General features: G+C 39.5%; 1 protein-coding gene across 1 annotated transcript in view; it reads left to right on the top strand.

The window, feature by feature from the left end:
• LOC122646789 (DNA-binding protein SMUBP-2) overlaps positions 1-22,568 on the top strand; it is a 65,671-nt gene that overhangs the window by 40,314 nt on the left and 2,789 nt on the right. The window contains exon 6 of the mRNA XM_043840393.1: positions 15,361-15,518. Within this exon, the coding sequence (XP_043696328.1) occupies positions 15,361-15,518 (158 nt within the window). The remainder of the gene's footprint in view (positions 1-15,360; positions 15,519-22,568) is intronic.

The following is a 22,568-nucleotide window of genomic DNA, read 5'->3' as shown; positions in this document are numbered from 1 at the left end:
TTCTTCCAACATAGCTGCCTTCCACTTTCCATCTGCATAAGCTTCTTGCCAATTTTTAGGAACAGAAACAGAAGAAAGAGAAGACGCAAATGCACGAAAAGACGGAGAAAGAAAACTATAAGAAACAGAGCGAGAAATGGGATGCAAGGTGGAAGTCCTAGTACCTTTACGAAGGGCAATAGGTAGTTCGGAAGGAGAACTCTCACCTGGAGGAGGAGGACGAGGATCTGGATCCTGAGCTGGCAATTGGATAGGTATGGGTGCCACAGTGGATTGATGCTGTCCTCTTTTGGAGCATCTCTTTTGGTAGGTGATAACATTCGAGTTGTCAATTCTCTTCGGAAATTCGCTGATGGTCTTCTGGACTAGAATCAACTCCCGACTAGGAACATGACCATCATTATTTTCTACAAGCTCCCCTTGTAAAGGAATCCTGTGGAAGAAGGGGCAGAGCCAAAGTAGGCTCACAAGTAGGCTGGACAGCAGCCATAGGAGAAGGGGCAGCAGCCAAAGTTGGCTCCAAAGTAGGCTGGATAGCAGCCATAGGCTCCAAAGTAGGAGGAGACTCGGGAGACCCAAGGGAAGGAAGCACAAACACATCTTCACTAGAACCAGAATTCTCCCCCTGAAGATGTGGACATGGATAATAGGAAAGACGCTCGTCAAAAACAACATCCATACTGACCAGAGTACGACGAGAAGGGGGATGGTAACACTTATAACCTTTCTGGGTTGGAGAGTAACCCAAAAAAATACACCACAACCCACGAGGTTCGTGTCTCTGGCATAGCACACACAACCAAACACCTTGGAAGGAACCACAAAGGTGGAATTCCCATGTAAAAGTTCAGCGCTGAACTGCGAGAATCAAGAACACGTGAAGGCAACCCATTAATGAGATAGGTTGCAGTGAGGATAGCATCCCCCCAATATTGGGAGGGGACATGGCGCGAAAACATCAACACCCTGGTCACTTCCAACAAATGTCGGTTCTTGCTTTTAGCCACACCATTTGGGGCTGGGGTATCAACACAACTAGTCTGGTGAATAATCCCATTATCAGCCAAATACTTTTGAAATTGGCGTTCCTTATACTCGGTGCCATTATCACTTCTCAAAACCTTGAGATTAGCCTGGAGCTGAGTTTGGACTATTCTGTAGAAATGCTGAAAACAATAAAAAACTTGACTCTTAGTGTGCATAAGATAAATCCATGTATGCTTAGAATAACAATCAATAAAAGAAACAAACCAACGATGACAAGAGAGGAAGGTTTTACGACTAGGGCCCCAAACATCAGAATGCACCACCTGAAAAAGTGAAGAACTCCTTTTATTTGAAACCGAATAAGTATAACGTGTCTGTTTGGCCAGAACACAAGCCTCATAAAAAAAATCGGTCTTATCGCATGATATGACCAAAGTAGGAAGCAGAGATGCTAATATTCCTAATGAAGGGTGACCTAATCTAGAGTGCCACTGGTAAATTTCAGAAGCGACTAAGGAGTTCTGATGTGGAGATGGTAATGGTGGTGGAGTGAGATGACCATCATCAAGCAGGTACAAGCCACCATGCACTTTACCCAATCCAATCGTCTTCCCAGAGGCCAGATCCTGAAACACACAATGGGAAGGAAAAAAAATCACTTTACAGTTAAGATCACGAGTAAGACTACTAATAGAAAAAAGGTTAGTAGTAATATGCAAAACTGAAGACAAAGTAAGGGAGGAAGTGCAGTTGATGGTTCCTTTTCCAGATATGGAGGAAAGGGAACCATTAGCTACTTTGACCTTATCTTTTCCAGAAGTGGGAGAATACCGATGGAACAGGCTAGAGGAACTGGTCATGTGATCCGTAGCCCCAGAATCTATGATCCAAGGAGGAGAAGCTACAGAAGCACAATGACTACCAAATGGAATACCTGACCTGGCAAAGTGTGAACCTGAAGGAGCAGAAGAGGTGGTAGGAGCTGATGTAGTAGAGGCAGCAACAGCGGAAGACCTTAGCAGTCGTAGGAAAGACTGTAGATCATCCTGGGATAGGCCAGTGTCAGTAGCTGGGGCTGTAGAAACAGATTCAGAGTGGTTTGCCTTATTTTTTGGCAGTCCGTTTAGCCTTAAACTCAGCTGGCTTCCCGTGAAGTTTCCAGTACTTCTCTTTGGTGTGGTAAGGCTTATGACAATGCTCACAAGTAATAGTCCCTGAAGTAGAATCACCAAGCGAAACATGTCTGACAGGGGCAGGAGTAGCCTGGGCAGCAGACTGGAGGGCTGACCTGTCAGTAACAGGAGGGTGGAGCATAGCAGCCCGACGGTTCTCTTCAGAGGAGACCAAAGCATAGGATTGTTCAAGTGTGGGAAAAGGGGAATGACCCAATACCTGAACACGAATCTGGTCATACTCCATGTTCAAACTAGCCAAAAAATCATAGACCCTGGTTTTTGTCCAGATGTTTCTTATATGCAGTGATATCAACAGCTTTAGTGGGATGGTAATCAGAAAAATGGTCCAGTTGCTGTCAGAGACTACGCAAAGTAGCATAGTATTTGGAGATAGATAACTCCCCCTGAGTAGTATTATTGGCCTTCTTCCGGAGCTCATACCCTTGTGCATCATTACCGAGCTGTCCATATGTCTCCTTGCAAGCAGACCAAATTTGATGGGCTGTATCAAGGAGAAGAAAACCATCGGCAAGGTCTGAGTGCATTGAGCCAATCAAATAGGACATTAGTACACCATTGTTAGAGATCCACCTGGTCAAAGAAGGGCCAGCTTCAGTTGGCATGACAATAGTGCCATCAATATGGCCAGTAAGCCCACGGCCGGCAATGGCAAAGTAGGCAGAGCGAGAGCATATCAAGTAATTGCTCCCATCCAGTTTGATAGGATTAGGGAGAAGATCATGGGTATCATTCCTGCTATATCCATTGTTAGTAGAAGTTCCATTAGGAATCTCAGATTCAACCATAAGTGCAGCAGAACAAATCAAATCGCGGAGAAGACTGGTAACAAGAAACACAAGATATCCTCCAAATTAAAGGCTGAAAATTGGAGGAGAATCCCCTTTCAATGTCACAAGATGTGTCTCCAAAAATCAGCAGCAGCTAACAAGTGTAGCCCCTATATCGATTTTTTCAGGGTTTTGAAAAAAAACCCTGCTAGGCTGAAATCGATATAGGGAAGAATAGGCCCAAAAACTGAATAGTTGAGGCTCAAATCTGGGGCAGATATGTAATTATAAGTGGTGAACCAACCTTCAAAAAACCAGCACCAACAGAGGCTCAAATCACTCAGATCGATTTTTTCAAGGTTTTGAAAAAAAACCTTGATTTTGTTGAGATCGATGTAGGGAAAGAAACCTGCAAAAACAGCACTGGATTGAGCTGAAACTTGGCTGGAGTGTGGGTCTAGAAGAGACTAAGCATCCCTCCAAATATCAGCCCCAACAGAGGACAGCAGCCCCTAGATCGATATTTGTTAGGGTTTTGAAAAAAACCTTGTTTTTGGAGAAATTGATCTAGGGGGTCTTCAAAAAAATCAACAAAGAAACTTGCTGCAGTTCTTGATCTTCAAGAAGGGAGATTGATTCCTTACAGTGGAGGTGGAATCAATCAAATATGGGAAGTTTCAAATATCGCAGCCAAGGTGTTGTTGATATGGAAACTTATGTAATCATGGAATGAGGTGAGAAAGGGCAGCAGCTGGATCTATGGATCACCTCATCAGTGCTGCCCTATTGAAGAATAGAAAACAAAAGAAGAAAAGAGAGAAGAGAAGAGGAGATCGAGAGAGAGAGAGAGAGAAGAGAAAGAAAGAGCTGAAAATAGAAGGTAGAAGACCCTAATTCAAAACCTGCTTTGATACCATGTTGAGAGATTTAGAATTAGAGTAAGGCTTAAAATAATGAGCATCCCAAGCTTCTTTATTTATATCAGTGAGACTAGGGAATAAAAGTACAAACATGCAATGTGGGACTAAAACCCACATAATAGTAACTTAAAAACATAAGAAAAAGGGGTCTAAAATATCCCTACGGTTCTAACAAAAACAAACAATGCAGAATAGGAAGGTTTTTTGTCATCTAGGTGGATGAAGGTATACCAGATCCAGAAATCTTGGGCAACATAAAGCTGTACCATCCAATGGCGTAGATGGCAGAATTACATCCATTGATAAATACAATATCTGGCATCATTATGAACCAAAGTAGCCAAATCAGATGAAAAATCATCGAAGGAAAAAACAGAATTCCTCCTCTAAAGAAGGAAGAGAAGCAATATAGTCCACTGGTCGATTCTCCTCTCTCCAGACATGCTGAAATCTCACAGAAACGAAGTCACAAACTGTTATGTACGTGATAGGGAATGGTTATCCTTAGTAGTTATTCTTAGCAGTTATTATCCATTATTTTTATTTGGGAAATTTTCACGTACCACCCCTGAGGTATCACGTAAGTATAAACAAATCCCCCAGTTTTGGAAAATTCTGCGTACCCCCTTGAAGTTCACAAAAGTTAACACGTGCCCCCATTCCGTTAGTTTATGACTAACAACGTTAAAAACATGGGGTGAACTGACAAAATTGCCCTCTTCTTCCCCAAATCGTTTCCCCAAAACCTGCAACTCATCTTCCCCAAACCTGCACATCACTTCCCTTTCTCCTTCCATTTCTGAAACCTAATCTAATTAAAACCCTCAACCCATTTTCTCCTTCTAATCCCAAAACCAAATCCATCTTCCATTTCTGAAACATGCACCCAAGTTGATCGCTACATGGGTTGGCTTAGATTTTGTTGAAGAGTGTTCTGCAATTTTCAGTACCAAAACTCTCTAGCCATGAAAGTGAAAGCAAAACAGAACATAGCTCTCTTCCAAGAAATCAACGGAACGAGCGAGAGAGAGAGAGAGAGAGAAACCCAACATGCAACAAGAAAAACCCATTGATTCGTTTCTCATAATTAACTTATATTCCACCAAAAAAAATAGAACCTTTCTGCTCAGTCAAGAAACAGAAAACTATCAAAGGATACCAAAGCCAGAAACCCATTAAGAAATTAGTATATAAATGTTGGAATATGTAATCTAGAATACCGTGGGGGTATTCTGGTCTTTTGGGTGTTTTATTTATTCTTTATTTATGTATTTATGAGCAAGGGTAGAAATGTAATTAGGGATGTGACACTGTTCACGTGAACAGTGTCATGAATAGTGTTTTCCCTTGTTATCTCTTTTATTGTTATAAATAGAGAGCTTGATTGATCTCATAGATCATTCAAGCCATTCTCCCATTCTCAGTTCAAGTCAACATGGTATCAGAGCTGGTCTGATCTGGGTTAGAAAAAGAGGAAAAAACCCTACTCCTCTCCAATCGTCTTCTTCCTTCTTCTCTCTTTCTCGGTTTCTCCTCCTTCTGGTTTTCTTCTTCTCATCCTTGTAAGGGGGCAGCACTAATGAGGTAAAAACCTTAACCAATGATTTAGTTGCTGCCCTCCATTCAATCTCTTTATTCCATTAAAATTCTGCTGGAACCATCTTTGCGAATTGGAGCTTTCTAGAATTTTTGGGAGATCAACTTCCTATCACTATTGAAGGCTGACCTTCCACCATTGGAGCTCCCTTTGCTCTCTTTTCCAGCACCTTCCTACCCTATTCCATTGACCTTCTTCCCTTTTTTCTATTTCTCCATCTTTCATTAACCTTTCCAGCCCCTACCCTAATCGATCTCAACTTGTCAGGGTTTTTCAAAACCCTGACTCCAATCGATTTTAGGGTTTCCCTTTTCAACTGCAGCTAATTTTTTGGGGGTGATTCGCTACTACTACAAGCCATACTCGACCTAAGTTGGGACCCTTTCTGATGGCTGGATTTGTTTCTATAGCAAAACTTTCTTAACCTGCTAATTTGGTTACCTGCTAAAACCCTGATTCCAATCGAAATAAGGGTTACAGGTTTCAGTTTTTGCTGATTTTTGGAGGGATGATTACTCCAACTACAAGGACCACTCGACTTCAGTCTTAGCCTCTTTCTAAGTGTTTGAAGACCCCTAACCCCAATCTATCCTCCTTTTTAGGGTTTTACAAAACCCTGACACATATTGATTTTAGGGTTAGGGTTGATTGCTGCTGTTGAAGTTTTTTGGAGGTGTTTCTACCATCAAGAGGGACATTCTGCTTCAACTTTTCATGGCTTGAAGAAGTTATATTACACAAGATAGCTGCTGCCCTATTTTTCTGCATTTTTTTGGTGTTTCTCCCTCTTGAAGATCGAGTCTCAATCACAAAAGAGGTTGGTTATTCGTGTTGGAGATCCATTCAAGCAGCTCTGGGTTCTGGACAGCATCTATTACACACCATCAACAATCTTTGACAAGTCATCATCTCTTTTATGAAGCCCCCTTTCCCTACAATCGATCTCAACTTTCAGGTTTTTTACAAAACCCTGACTATAATCGATCTAAGGGTTAAGGTAGTCCTCTCTTGCTAATTTTTTGAGCAGAGTTTTATAACCATCAGAGGAGTACTCGACCCAAGTTTCAGCATCATTCATGGATTTATTTTGAAAAAAAATTCAGGTTTACACTTATGGCTCGATTTCATCATTTATCAACCTATTCTTTCACTTGTTCCTATGTGGCTAGCTGCTTCAACTACCTATGGATCTGTTGGGTTAATTAATTTATACTTGCTGGTTCTATCAAGCTTTACTACATACCTTACTCTATTGATTGGCTTCTGTAAGCATGACTGGTTGACATGTTACTGCTGCCTTTATGAGGACTACTGCTGCCCTATTATTGAGTTTGAATATCCTACTATTGGAGTTCGAATTTCTTTCATTGTTGAAGATTCGAATTTACTACCTTGGAGATCAGCTTATTTGGGATTACAACAGCATTGTTCCATGGTTATTGGTTGCAACTACGAACCTATTTAGTTGTGTGAAGCTCTTCTATTGCTTCATATCCGGCTTACTTTGGAGCTTGTTCCTAGCAGTGTTTACTAATTCAGATCTGATCCAAGTTTTTTGTTGAAGTTTATTACATCAATTCTGTCCAGATATCTTTGTTAGTTCTATTTAGCATGAGGGAGTTTATAAATTGGAGTTTTGCGCACTTGTTCTTCCTTGTTTGAAGATTGATCAAGCCTTGAAGATTGGAGCTTTTCCTTACTTCAAATCAGATCTGTATACTTATCCGATGTGAATATTGGAGTTCGGCGTTTCTCCCCTGCAGGAGTTTCCATCTAAGGAGTTTGTTTGGTCATTTGAAGATGGTGGACAATTTCTATGTTGCATTGTTTTTCTCCATAATTCATTATCCCACAACTTTTCTTTTCACTTCACCACCTCCCCTAACATACCTTTGGCATATACCCATAACCACTTTGGACGATAATGGTATTCTCTAAATTGCCATTTCTTCCTTTTCCATTCCCTTAGCACCTTTTGAAAAATTCTGGAATATTATATTTTCGCCTTATCTCTTACATTATCTCTGTTATGTCCACGTGTACTACTACACGTGAGGGGGAGATTATGTACAGTACACCTGTAGACATTGTAGAAACAGAACTTGCAGGAATACTTGGTGCAAAACATAGAAGATCAATGTTTCCACCATTATTATTGGGAATCCTTCTTTATTGGGTTGAATTTGCCGTAAGGGGGAGATGAAGAGTATTGAAGATGCTTGGTTATTGCCTGCCTATATGAGGTTCTACAGTTGGGTTGATCGTTTCCGCTGCCTAATTCATTTGTTTCCGCTGCTTGCTGCCCTAGTTGCTTGTCTTCAAGATTATCAGTCAGAGATTCATCACTGGATAGCTATAGAAGATTGGTAAAAGCTGCCTTTTTTTGCTGATCAAGTTTGCCCAGTTTTTTGAATATCTATATTTAAAGTTCTTAAAGGTTTATTTGGGAGCTGCATTCATCTCTGTCAAGCTGGATTCTGCTGCAACTTAGTTTCTTCCCATTTTGTTCATGTTGGGCATTAGTACCTTGTATGCACCAACTTGAGGGGGAGTGTTAGCATTATTATGGAGTTATTTTTTTCTTTTTAGTTCAAGCTGGTTTTTCTTTCTTCTCTTATTTGTATAATCCAGATGGAAGGGGAGTGTTGGAATATGTAATCTAGAATACCGTGGGGGTATTCTGGTCTTTTGGGTGTTTTATTTATTCTTTATTTATGTATTTATGAGCAAGGGTAGAAATGTAATTAGGGATGTGACACTGTTCATGTGAACAGTGTCATGAATAGTGTTTTCCCCTTGTTATCTCTTTTATTATTATAAATAGAGAGCTTGACTGATCTCATAGATCATTCAAGCCATTCTCCTATTCTCGGTTCAAGTCAACAATAAACAAAACAGAACTAAACTCTTTCCGAAAAATCAAAGAAAAAGGATCAAAAAGCGATTCTCAGCTCACAGAGGCTGTGAACATTACCTTTTTCTGCCTGCTGATTAAGTTACAGAGGTAGCGCTTTCTTCAATCCAGAACAGGTGGTGGTCACTTCAATGGAGTGATCCAAGCTCTCTAAAGGATAAAAGAGAAAAAGTTTCTAATGTTGAGGGTTTAAAATTGATTCAAATCTGAGAACGAACAGAGACGAAAGGGAAGGAAGGGAAGGAAGGAAATGATCAAGGAATAAAAAGAGAAACAGAGAAAAAGAGAAACACAGAAGAAGAAGGAGAAGGAGATGATTTTTTTCGTCTTCTTACTCTTATCCAACCCAGATGCAGAGAATAACTTTCTCTGTCTGTTCTTAATTTTTAAAAAGTAATAAACATAAAGATTTTAATTAGATAAGGTTTCAGAAATGAAAGGAGAAAGGGAAGTGATGTGCAGGTTTGGGGAAGATGAACTGCAGGTTTTGGGGAAATGATTTGGGGAAGATGAGTTTCAGATTTTTTTTTTCAAACCCTAAACGATTTGTGGAAGATGAGGGCAATTTTGTCAGCTCACCCCATGTTTTTAGCGTTGTTAGTCATAAACTAACAATATGGGGGCATGTGTTAACTTTTGTGAACCTCAGGGGGGGTACGCAGAATGTTCCAAAACTTGGGGGTGTGTTTATACTTATGTGATACCTCAGGTGTGGTACGTGAAAATTTCCCTTCTTATTTCACATTGGTAGAAGTGGGTATGGGTAATGTAGTAATGTATGTATTGGGGGTTAGTTAAGTATTAGTGGATGTGTGAACGTGATGAGGAGTTACAACCATGTGTAACGGGCATAAATATGAAGTAATGGGGGTGGACATCTTTGAAATCCCAATATTTTCTCCTAAGTTTATCTTGAGGAGAGGACCGGCGGCCTCCCAATTGTGCCAAGATGTCCAGCGGCTTTGTACGTAAAGCCCCAACACCCTTATCCCCTCTCTTTCTCTCTCTTATCTTCCCCTATTATCTCTATCCTATTTTCTCTCTCACCCTTCTTCTCTCCCTATTATTTCTCTCTTTTTCTTTTTTTATTTTCAGATTATCTTTGCACATAACAAATGGTATCAGAGCTTGGTTGATCCTATGACCATGGGTACGAGGATTGAGATCATCGAGGCCATGTGTTCATCCGTTCGGGACATGATGGTGATCTCCAACGAGATGGCTAAAGTTTGTCAATGTGTCCAACAGAGTTTGGCCGAGTTGAGGAAGGAGATGAGGAAAGAAGCACATGATCAAATTCATGAAGTCTTATTGGACGAGTACAAGGAACTTGGGAAGGGTTTGAGTTTGAACAAAATAATGGTAGTTGTGGAGGAAGCAAAATTAGATGATGATGAAATATTGCAACATGAGAAGATTCGTATGTTGTCATGTGACGAAAAGACTTTCAGCAATAGGTTCAGCCTTATCCCAACTTAATGGGGTCGGCTACATGGATCCAAATAATCAAAGTAGGTAAAACTGAGGATTAGACAAAAAGGAAATGAAGAGATAGAAAAAGAGGGAAGGGAAATGAGGTGAGAAGTGAAAATTGGAAATGACAAATGAATGATGTATAAACAAAAGAAAAGTCAAAGAGAAAAATAAGAGGAAAGAGACACAACCCAACAAGTTAGGAGAATCTCAGCTAAATAGGGTCTGCTACATGGATCCTTGCCATAGTTATCAAGGCGTCGCCAAGGCAACGCCATGGCGTCCAGTTTCCTTGGTCGCCTTGAACGCCTTAGGTTCCTTGCCGCCATGGCGGTGTCGCTTTGAATTTGGCCCCTCTGAAACGCCATGGTCGCTTACCCGCCTTGATAACTATGATCCTTGCCCTCTAATAGGCATTATCCGAGGTCATACCTGGTACAAGACCTAGACTATTCATGTCCTTCCTCACAACTTCTCCGATGGTCAATTTAGGCCTGCTCCTCACTCTTTTAGCTCCTTCAATCGGAATCAAATCACTACTCCTAACTGGAGCATCCCTAGGCCTCCATTGAACATGACCATACCACCTCAAGCAACTCTCTCGGAGCTTGTCATTGATCGGAGTAACTCCCAAGTCAGCTCTAATACTATTATTTCTTACTTTATCCTTGTTTTGCCACACATCCATCTTAACATCCTTATCTCTACCACACATAGCTTTGCAATATGACACTTTTTAACTGCCTAACATTCTGCCTCGTATAGCATAGCTGGTCGTATGATAGTCCTATAGAACTTTCCTTTAAGCTTTAAAGGAATACGTCGGTCACACAGCACTCTGGATGTATCTCTCCACTTCATCCATTCCACTTAAATTCTGTGTGAAACATCATCTTCTAATTCCCCTTCTTTATTAATGATTGACCCCAAATATCTAAAATAGTCACTTTGCGGTATCTCTCTTTCCTCAATTCGCACCATGTCAGTATCCATCATAGTGTGACTAAAATTACACATCATATACTCTGTCTTCGTTCTACTAATCTTAAAACCTCTGGTTTCCAAGGTTGATCTGGAAAGCTCTAACTTAGCATTAATCCCTGCTTTTATCTCATCCACCAAAACAATATCATTGGAGAAGAGAATGCACTATGGGACCTCATCTTGAATGCTCTTGGTTAGGTCGTCTAAGATAAGCGTAAAAAGATGAGGGCTTAAGGCTGATCCTTGGTGTAGCCCAATCGTAATTGGGAATTTCTTGCCCTGACCTCTCACAGTTCTCACACTAGTCTCCACGTCCTCGTACATATGCTTTATTACATCCACATATTTACTCGAAACCCCTCTCTTCACTAGAACATGTCAAATTAAATCCCTAGGGACTCGATCCTAGGCTTTTTCCAAGTCAAGAAACACCATATGGAGATCCTTCTTGCTATCTCTATATCTTTCCATGAGCCTCCTCAATAAGTAGATAGATTTTGTCGTGGATCTACCTGCCATAAAGCCAAATTGGTTCACTGAGATATGGGTCTCCCTTCTAAAACGGGTTTTAATAACCTTCTCCCAAAGTTTCAAAGTGTGACTCATGAGCTTTATGCTTCTATAGTTGTTCCAGCTTTGGATATCACCTTTATTTTTGTAGATTGGGACTACGATGCTTCTCCTCCACTCGTCTGGCATTTTTTTAGTGTTCATAATCCTATTAAACAAATTGGTTAACCACTAAACCCCACAACCTCCCAAGGTTTTCCACACTTCTATTGGAATCTCATCAGGGCTTGGAGTGTTGCCTGCTTTCATCTTTCTTAAAGCATCTTTAACCTTCGCCATACTAACCTTTCTTACATATCTATGATGTGTGGTGCCTTGATGAAAGATGTAATCGTTTGGTTCGTTTATACTCGACCTATCTCCATTTAGTAGATCACAAAAATACTCATCCCATCTCTTACCAACACTCTTCCATCATTAGTCTTGATGCACCTCACTTGGTCAAGATCTCTACTCGTCCTGTCTCTCAACTTAGTTATCTTATAAATATTTTTTTCCCCTTCTTTAGTATTTAGGTTGGTATAAAGATCCTCATATTTCTTTGCCCTAGCCATCCCCACGATCTTCCTAGCTTTGTTTTTGGCATCATAATACCTCTTTTTATCCTCTGATTCTTTAGTCCTTTGCCAAGTCTTAAAACAAACCTTCTTGGCCTTAATGGCTGCTTGGACCTCAACCTTCCACCACCGAGCCTCCCTAGGGGCCTGACGACTACCCTTCGCTTCCCCTAACACATCTTTGGCAACCCTTTAAGTTTTAATACAAGTCATCATCTCGTTCCACATCGCATCGTAAAAGATCCATTAGATAATGAACTATTGGTTCTAAGCCATCTCTGGCGATGAATCAACAATTCGAAGTACTTTTCTTGCGTATTCTTGATGAACCAGCATTTATATATAGATGTAGGACGATTGGATTTACTTGGGCAAATACATGATTTTCTTTTAGTATTTCTGGGATCAGGCCTTATACTAGGGGGTCTGGGAGTAGTATTACTTACCAATCCCATTTTTTCTGCCTTTTCATTGGGATTGGTTCTATATGTATAATAATCCGATAAATGAGATTGACTTTTTTCTTAAAACAGAAAAAAGATAAAAAGACATCCCCCTCTTCTTCTTCCTGAGCATTACCAATAATATTTATGTCTTGGATTTCACATGTATAGAATTATTACTATTCTATTGTATCTATTATTATTATTAAATTGATTATTGATATTTTATATGAGACCAAAAAAAAAAAAAAAAAATCACAAGAGAAATTGTATATTAATGGAGAAATGTCTCCCTCAAAGTCCCACTTTTTTTGTTTAACCACATTATCAGAAAATGTCCTTTGGGTCTCCCCTTTTAATCTCCACCAGCTTATCTTAGGGTACATATGTTCTCTCCTACTACGCTTCTGTGCACTGAGGCACATATCCAAGACCAGTAGTTTATGTTGGGTGGTTAGGCTCTCCCTAGGTACAACCTTATAGTCCTTACACACCATTCAGTCTACCCTTCTCGTTAGGAGAAGTTTATTTGGCTGGTGTGATTCCCACTTTTATAGGTAACTAAGTGCCCCTCTCTTTTCTCAAAGAAAGTGTTCACAACAGAAAAATCATACACTACTATAAAGTCTAGGATTGAGGTCCCCTCCTCATTCCTCTCCCCAGCACGGTACCCGCCATGAGCATCTTCATATCCTCTACGACTCATTCCCAACATGTTTGTTCAGGTCACCTCCAATAATAATCGATTCATCCTGACCAAAACCCTATATTAGGTCATCCAAGATTTCCCAAAAAAGCCGCTTACTACTTTCATCCAATTCTACTTGGGGTGCATAGGCACAAACAATATTGACAACCTCTTTCTCTAAAATTAGTTTGATGGATATAATACTTTTTCCCCATCTTTTGACCTCTTCTTCAGTATTCTTTAGATCTTTGTCCACAATTATGCCCACTCTACTTCCATTACTAAGAGCGCCCAAATGCCAAAGTTTGAAGTCATCCAACATCTTAGCTTTGTTACCCTTCCACCTTGTCTATCCTTCATTTCCTCATAATGTCTACCAACTCCAGATTCATACCTGTTAGGGATCTAATGTTCTAGGAAGCTAACCTAATCCTACGCTTTTGGGCTGATAAATTTCCTTTCACTTGCCCATGTCGCTTATCACCGTGTTCGGGCAATGGCGTGGCGCATCAGTTACGAGGGACACCCTAGAAGAACGAGGATGGAAAGACATGAGATCAAGAGACAAGAAATCATACAACAAAAAGATCCATGCAAAAATGTGATTAGCAAGGTATAATATGGTGTCGGCTGCCGACCTGACGCACCCGTATAAGAAACTAGATATAAATAAAAAAAAGATAAAATACAAAAGGTAAGACGGAGAGGATACACCTAATGCATTAAAGGCACTTTCAATAGGAAGAAAGAGGTGCCAAAACAAGCAGAGCACGCCACACAGATGGTAAAACAATGTTTAAAACTCAACAAGCAAAGATGATAAAGTAGACAAGAAGCTCAGATTAGGCCTGGCACACAAAGAAAAAGGAAGGATATAATAAAATATAATATAAAAGTGCAAACGCCTAAAACATAGTACAGTCAACCTTGACACCTAAGGTATACTTGTGCTACCTTTGTCCGTAAAGCCCCAAAACCCCTATCCCCTCTCTCTCTTATCTTCCCCTATTATCTCTATCCTATTTTCTCTCCCTATTATTTCTCTCTTTTTCTTTTTCTTTTTATTTTTTATTTTCAGATTATCTTTGCACGTAACACCAACTAAATGTGAAATAGCACTACTCAAGTATAAAACACCCCAATGGCTGTGAGGTTTTACCTCAAGGACTTTCACTGCCAACTTAGAGTCTGACCGAACTGAAACCTTTTGTAACCGCTTTTCCTTACAAAGCAACAATCCTCTATAAATTACAAGAATCTCCATAGCGACGATAGATCTGTCCTCCCTCCTTTCCACATAGGAAAAAATGGGACTGCCATCATGATGTCTAGCAATACCTCAATAGGATGTCCTATCTTGATTTAGCGAACCATCAGTGTAAGGAAATAGTACCATCTGAGGGAGACATCCAAAAGAACATGTTTTTGGGATTACTGGTAGAGAATGTTCCATACTGAACAAAATGATTGCTTATTCCCAAATCCCTAGATTTGCTTGCTTAAAATTTCTAAAATTCATGAAGTTTGAGCAACAAATGACTATCTGAGAATCATTTCAAGCTTCTTGGCATCTTGGATAATCCAACATTTCTTTTGATATTCTTTCCAATAATTCAACAGAATAAATGTTTAAATGGTTTGATTGATAACTCATGTTGATAGAATACTGTGTTTCTTTACCATAAGATTTCTGCTGTGGCTTTTTTCTGTAAAGTTTATGCTGAAAGATTACTGAGACGTATAAAATCCTTTGGCTATGAGAAAGAGTCATGGGGGTCTTGTCTTTGATAGAGACAAGCATATTAGTCACAGTGAATGTCAATTAACACAACTTGGCACCAACTTGGGCAATAGATCGTCTTAACGAAGATGGATAATTTCTTTCTTAATTGCTTGACCATGTTACTGTAGTTTTTCTTCACTTTCACAATTTGCATTGTAGTTTTAGTTAGATCTTTAATCAATGTCAGTTCACACCCTCACAATCTCTTCTGACACTTTTCTTTAGTCAAGAGCTTCAATAAAGACCTTCTATCCCATCCAGTGCTATCTCACTATTTGTTTTCTAGTCAAGCCATGTCTTCTGATAAACAATGATTCCGTGTTGTCTATGACATGATCTTTGATTTTTCTGTCATACAGCAACTTGGGCATGAAGAATATCTATTCAACTTCTTGCATATATCTTTAGTGACAGTTTTACACATTCACCAGGTTTTTGTTCTCCTGATTTTAATCCATTCTCATTTCAAACTTATATGCAGGAGTTAGACCAAACACCATTGCAGTGCAATCTCCCTATGTTGCTCAGGTACAACTCCTAAGGGATAGGCTTGATGACTTTCCGTTGGCTGCTGGTGTTGAGGTTGCAACTATTGACAGCTTTCAAGGTCGAGAGGCTGATGCAGTAGTTATATCAATGGTATGCCTTGTATGCTCCTAGTAGTTTTCAGTTGTGTCTATATCGTGAAGGTGGAGAAAATGTTGAACAATGATCCTACTTGTTTTTAGCATCCAGAAAATCTAAGAATCCTTCCTCTGCTGGAAGATAGATCCTGTTCAGAGTCAGTTGGTTCGCCAAGTATTCTTTCTTAGGAACTCGTCACTTAGAAGAGAAAATATTTGCCTTAGTAACCTGAAATTGCAAACTTTCTTGTAAATACCTAAAGCAACATGCTGTTCTAGTTTTTAGCTTTTTATTTTAGCTGAGAGAAGAGAAAGAATGATTTGGCTTGTCAGATATGACAGAGGCCGCTCTTATTTATATTGAGAATAATGGTTACAAGTAAGGTATGATGGCTAGGGCTGAGTCATAACACAGTCACAACCCTTAGCCTACATACAATGAATCTGGACATAGTTATCCTCAACACTCCCCCTCAAGTTGGTGCATAGATATCCTTCATGCCCAACTTGAATTCAATAGGATGGTATGACTGAGAACTCAAACCCTTGATGAATACATCAATCAATTGGTAAATAGTTATTGACGAAAGGTTTGCAGATCAGGCCTTCTTCAAGCTTCTCCTTAATGAAATGGCGATCCAGCTCAATATGTGTAGTTTGATCATGTTGAATTGGATTATGGGCAATGTTGATTGCAGCCTTGTTGTCACAGTAGAGCCTCATAGGGTCTTCAAAAGTAACACCTAGATCTTTGAGAAGAATTTTTAACTAGAGTAGTTCACAAACTCCTTGTGTAATAGCTCGGTATTCAACTTCTGTTCTTGACCTGGATACAACAGACTGTTTGTTGCTACGCCATGTGACCAAATTTTCTCTTAGGAAGGTACAGTATCCAAAGGTGGAATGCTGATCATTTATGGATCCTGCCCAGTCAGCATCAGTGAAGGATTCTAACTTCAAGCTGTTGTTATTAGAGAATAAAAGACCTTTCCTTGGGGCAGACTTTAAGTATTGAAGGATATGGTATACAACCTCAAGATGAGGAGTCTTTGGATCATGAAGAAATCGGCTAACAATTCCCACATCATAAGTAATGTTTGGGCTAGTGTGAGAGAGGTATATTAGTCTTCCTACAAGGCGTTGATATCTTTCCTTGTCAACCGGTAACCTCCTGTGCAACTAAGATGATGATTTACCTCAATGGGAGAATCAGGCTTACATCCTAGCATACATGTTTCTTCAAGAAGGTCTATACTCTGTAACATACTTCCTTTGTGAAATGAAAATGCCTTTTGTAGAGCGGGCAACTTCAATCCCTAGAAGTATCTGAGTTGTTTAAGATCCTTAGTTTCAAATTCTGCTGCTAACTGAGTATTCAATGAGGAGATTTCTGCATCATCGTTGCCCATTATAACTTTATCATCTACATAAACAATAAGGGCAATGATTTTCTTTTCCTTGTATTTGACAAACTAGGTGTGGTCAGCCTGACTCTGTTTGTACCCATACTTCAGCATACCTTTTAAAAGTAGCCAAATCAAGCCCGAGGAGATTGTTGGAGGCCATAAAGAGATTTCCGGAGTCTACATACCTTACCAACTCAGGAGTCTGAACTAAAACTAGGAGGGAGGAATTCAAGGAGGGGAATGTGCTCCACGATTTCAAGAGTGTATTTGAGTCAAACTCTCTTCTTATTTTGGGTTGTGCAATATATTGAATATATTATGCAACCCCACACTCCCAAATTAGTGGGACACATGGGCTAGGAATATTGAGTTTCCTATTAGGACTCAATCTCCAAGCTCCCAAATCTTTCCAAGCAAGTAAAGATTCCTATTGCTAGAGGAATGCAATATTGACTCAATATTTTTTCTTTTCTAACAGAGCCCTGGGAAGCTCCTCCCCAGGAAGGTGAGGTCCTAGAGGGCTGGTAGAATAAAAAAAAAGCCCTTGGGAGGGCCGATAGGGGCAAACGGTATCCTTAGGGACGTCGGCAAGGGGCGGTAGCCAAGGGTAGGGCTGGCGGAAGGCCAGCAGGCAGCGAGGGATGCAGAGGGCCAGGTAGGTGGTGGCAGGGTGGCGGAAGCCCTAGGTGAGAGAAAAGAGCCGTTGTGAGCGGCGGCGATAGCCTAAGAATGATGTGTAGGAATCATAATGGTTGGATGGTTAGCGTTCATCAATGGTTAGCATGGTCCGACATGCAAAAACACATGTTCAGTTAACCATGCTGAACCATGAGGCTGAAGCCTCATTTGTAGTAGTAGTACGACGGCGGCGGTGAAAAATTCCCAAAAAGGATTGGGTGCTCTGATACCAAGTTGGGAGAAGAGAAAGAGAGAATGATTTGGCTTGTTAGATATGACAGAGGCCGCTCTTATTTATATTGAGAATAATGGTTACAAATAAGGTATGAAGGCTAGGGCCGAGTCATAACACAGTCACAACCCTTAGCCTACATACAATGAATCTGGACATAAGTTCTCCTCAACTGTTTTCCATTTTTTTTTTATTTTGTTCAATGAAATTTCAAATGATTTGTTGACTTGTCTGGGATCAAAGAAACCTCGATACTTGATTTGTATGCTCTTGAGAATTATAGGTTTTTAGAGCTTGTCTTGTTAGATTTAAAATATTTAAAATGTATTTTACTTTTAAAGTTTCAGAAAGGTTTTGATTGCTTTGTTATGGTGTGAGACCCATGTGATCAAGGAAGTAATGGTTGAATTCCAAAGGGTTGTAAAATCCTATGGGTACCCTAAAGTCCATTCATGGTCACTATTATGAGTGGTAAATTGGGTCAAGAATATTGATTGAGATTAATTTTATTTATGAAATTAATTCTCAATTCATGGCCATAGGTTATGTTATTCCCTTTATGGGGTTTTAAGGCGTTTCATGGTCCTTAGTGGGGAATGGCCCTTTATGGGGTTTTAAGGCCTTTCATGGTCTTTAGTGGGGAATGGCCATGAATTAGGAATCAATTCTCAATTCATGTCCGTAAGTTTTTCTCCAATTCAATTGGCCATTACTCTTGGGAATTCAACAAGGGTGTGCAAGGGTTGGTTTTGGGTCTATATAAACCCAACCAAATACATTGCAAAACACACATTTTGATATACATCCATGCCCATACTCTGCTATCACATGAGGTTTATCTTTCTTTCCCTCTTTTCTTCTAAGTCTGTGTAAAGTTAGAGGGTTGCTATGTTGAAGCTTTTGGCTCCTTGGACTAGAAGAACTGCTTTATCTTCTAGTTAGAGGTTGTTTTATCTTGGGGTAGTGGTGCAGAACAATCCTTGGCAGTAGGAGGCATCAATAACCTTAAAGGCAGCACCACAAGTATGACTCAACCTCAATTTTGTTCAAAGCTTGTTCAAGTTGTTGCGGGTGTGACTCAACATCAAATTCAAGATTTAGTTTTCTCATTCCAGCCAAAGGTCAAAATAATAACCTAGTTTCTATTGCTTAAGCTATTGTATTACAATTTGTGTTATTTTAATTGTTTGTAAGAAATTGTAATACAATTACCCAACAAATTAAGGTAATTGATTGTTATAAGATCCCATGGCTGATCTTGGAGATGTAAGCTACAACAAGGGTGATGCATCGAACAACAATGTCATTGATGGAGCTGCCAACGAAGGAAATCCTTCAAACAACAGTATTTAAGGAGCAATCAACAACCAAGAAGGCGGAGTTCTTGTTAGCCGCAATGGTAAGGAGATTCCTTTTTTCCCTACCGTTGACTCAATTCCCACCAACATTATCCCATTGATGACGAAGTTTATCCCGGATTTGGGTAAGATGAGGATTGTCTCTGAATTTAACAAGATCGAACAGTTTGGAGGTCAAAACTTTAAACGATGGAGGCAAATGATGTTGTTTATATTAACCCAAGTTGGGGTGGTGTTTGCCTTGACTGAACCCATACCGGAAAAAAGCAATGATCCTGAAAAGGACGGCAAAAGGGTGGCTTGGATTCAAGCGGATTACCAGTGTAAGAATCAGATTTTGAACGCATTGTTAAATGATTTATACCATGTGTATAGTTCATTAGAATATGCATGTTCGATTTGGAATGCCTTGGTAAAAAAGTACTCTCTTGAGGATGCTGGTTCAAAGAAGTACTTGGTGGTTAACTTTCTAAACTTTGTTATGAAAGATAGTGACACCGTCTCCAACCAAATTGATCAATTTCAAAATTTGGTTGGAAAGCTAGCAAAGGAAAAGATGGTTCTACCAGAAGAATTTGTGATCGGAGCCTTGATTAAAAAGCTTCCATCTTCTTGGGATGCCTTCAAGGCATCTATGAAACACAAGAAGACGAAATTGACTTTAGACCAGTTGATTGTAAGGATCAAAATTGAAGAAAAGAATCGACACAAGGACAAGGATGAAAAAGACCTTGGGAAAAGAAACCTAAAAGCGAACTTGGTAGAAATCAACAAACAAAGCAAGCAAAGGAAGAACCATCAAGACAATGATGAACCCTCTTTCAAGAAGAAGAAACTCGTTTGTTTTGTGTGTGGTAAGCTAGGACACTTTAAGAAAGATTGCCGGTTTAGGAAGAAAAATTCTGAAAAGGTGAACCTAGTTGAAGACAACATCTTTATAGCTATGGTCGCGGAAGCAAATTTGGTTGAAAAACTAAACAATTGGGTATTGGATACTGGTGCTACAAGACATATTTGTGGTGATCCAAAGATGTTCTCTTCCTATTCCAGGAGTATAGAGGATGAAAAGGTATTTATGAGAAATTTTCAAAGTACCCTTGTTATGGAAAAAGAAAAAGTAATTTTGAAGCTCACTTCGGGGAAGACTTTGGTTCTCACCAATGTTCTCCATGTGCCGGACATTAGGTGCAATTTAATTTCAGTTCCTTTGTTTAATAAAGTAGGAATGAAATTAGCTTTCAAAAGTGATGAGACGGTCATCACTAGAAACAATGTTTTTGTGAGGAAAAGATACCTTAGTGAGGGGTTGTTTGTACTAAGCGTTGAAAATGTTGTAATTGAGAAAACTAGTGCTTCTTCCGCTTACATGGTTGTCTCTTCTAACTTTTTTGATTTGTGGTATGGTAGGTTGGGTCATAGCAGTGTGGAACATATCACCAAACTATGCAAGTTAGGCATGATTACCAATAAGGTGGAACCCCCCGTGAACAAGTGTATAACTTGTGTAGAGGCAAAGTTAACCAAAAAGCCTCATAAGACTATGGATAGGAAGAGTGATCTCTTATAATTAATTCATAGTGACTTATGTGACTATAAGTCTTATGAGTCTAGGCGAGGAAACAACTATGTCATAACTTTCATAGATGATCACTCTAGATATACCATGGTGTATTTACTCAAATCAAAGGATAAGGCCGGAAAGACGTTTATTTCTTACAAAATGGAAGTTGAAAATCAACTTGGTAAGAAGGTTAAAAGACCGAACCGATAGAGGGGCTGAGTACTTTACCCTTGATAAGTTTTGTGAGGAAAATAGAATTATCCATGAAACAACCTCTCTATACCAACCGGAATCAAATGGGGTTGCCGAAAGGAAAAATAGGTCTCTTAAAGAGATGATGAACTCTATGTTATTGAGTTCAGGTGTACCACTTGATATGTGGGAGGAAACCATGCTATCGACATGTTATCTATCAAATAGAATCCCACATAACAAGATTGGTATGTTTCATTTGAGAAATGGTTTGGTAGGAAACCAAGTCTAAAACATCTGCGGGTTTGGGGTTGTTTGGCTAGGGTGGTGTTACCGGATACCAAGAAAAGAAAATTGGGACAAAAAACATATGATTGTGTGTTTTTGGGATATGCTACAAATAGTACAGCATACCGGTTCATGGTGATTAAAGTCATGGATGATGTTATTGAACCAAATAGCATTATAGAATCAAGGGACGTTGAGTTTTTTGAAAACTTATTTCCTTTTAAGTCCAACTTACTTACAAGTAAAGATAATCAATTGACTAATAGGGAAATGGTGTCAAATGAAAGGGTTACCAATCAAGAATTGAGTAATGATGACGGAAGTCGGCCTAGGATGAGCAAGCGACTCAAAAGACTCAAATATACTGATGATGAGTGGCTTGTTTATTTAGTAGATAAGGATCCTCTTACATACAAAGAAGCTATTACGTCACGTGATGCCGTCTTTTAGAAGGAGGCAATCAAGAGTGAACTAGATTCAGTCTTGGCGAATAACACTTGGGAATTGGTGGATTTACCATTCGGGTCTAAAACTTTGGAAACCAAGTGGATATTTCAAAAGAAACTAAAAGGTAATGCGTCACTTGATCGTTTCAAGGCCAGACTTATAATCAAGGGATTTAAGCAAAAGCTTAATATTGATTACTTTGACACATTTACCCTAGTGTCTAGAATTGCCACGATAAGGGTTATGTTGGCAATGGCGTCAATACATAACTTGATCATCCATCAAATGGATGTAAAAACAACATTTCTTAATGGGGACTTAGAGGAGGAAATTTACATAAAGCAACCAGAAGGTTGTGTTGTAATTGGCCAAGAGCGAAAGGTTTGCAAACTTTGAAAATCCTTGTATAGATTGAAACAGACACCGAAGCAATGGCATGAAAAATTGGACAAGGTTTTAATTTCAAATGGTTTCATTGTAGACGACGCTGAAAGATGCTTATATAGCAGGTTCTATGGTGGTAGGGGCATATTCATACTACTATATGTAGATGATATGCTTATAATGGAAACAAACTTGGAAATAGTGAATCAAGCTAAGAAACTTTTGATGTCTAGTTTTGACACAAAGGACTTAGGAGAGGCTGATGTGATCCTTGGGATCAAGATCATCAAACAAGGAAATCATATTTCACTATCCCAAGCCCGTTAAGCAGAAAACATACTTAAAAGGTATGGGTACCATGAAGTTTCAGCGGTTAAAACACCTTTTAATATAGGGTGTCATTTGAAAAGAAACCTAGGTGAATCAGTGAATCAAAAAAGGTATGCTCAAATTGTTGATTTGGTCACATATCTAATGAATTGTACCTGTCCAGATATTGCCCTTGCGGTAGGAAAGTTGA

The sequence above is a fragment of the Telopea speciosissima genome, chromosome 11, assembly GCF_018873765.1.
Source record: "Telopea speciosissima isolate NSW1024214 ecotype Mountain lineage chromosome 11, Tspe_v1, whole genome shotgun sequence".
NCBI lineage: Eukaryota > Viridiplantae > Streptophyta > Magnoliopsida > Proteales > Proteaceae > Telopea > Telopea speciosissima.
Note: the sequence above shows the minus strand (reverse complement) of the source record. Positions and strands in the feature narration are given on the sequence as shown.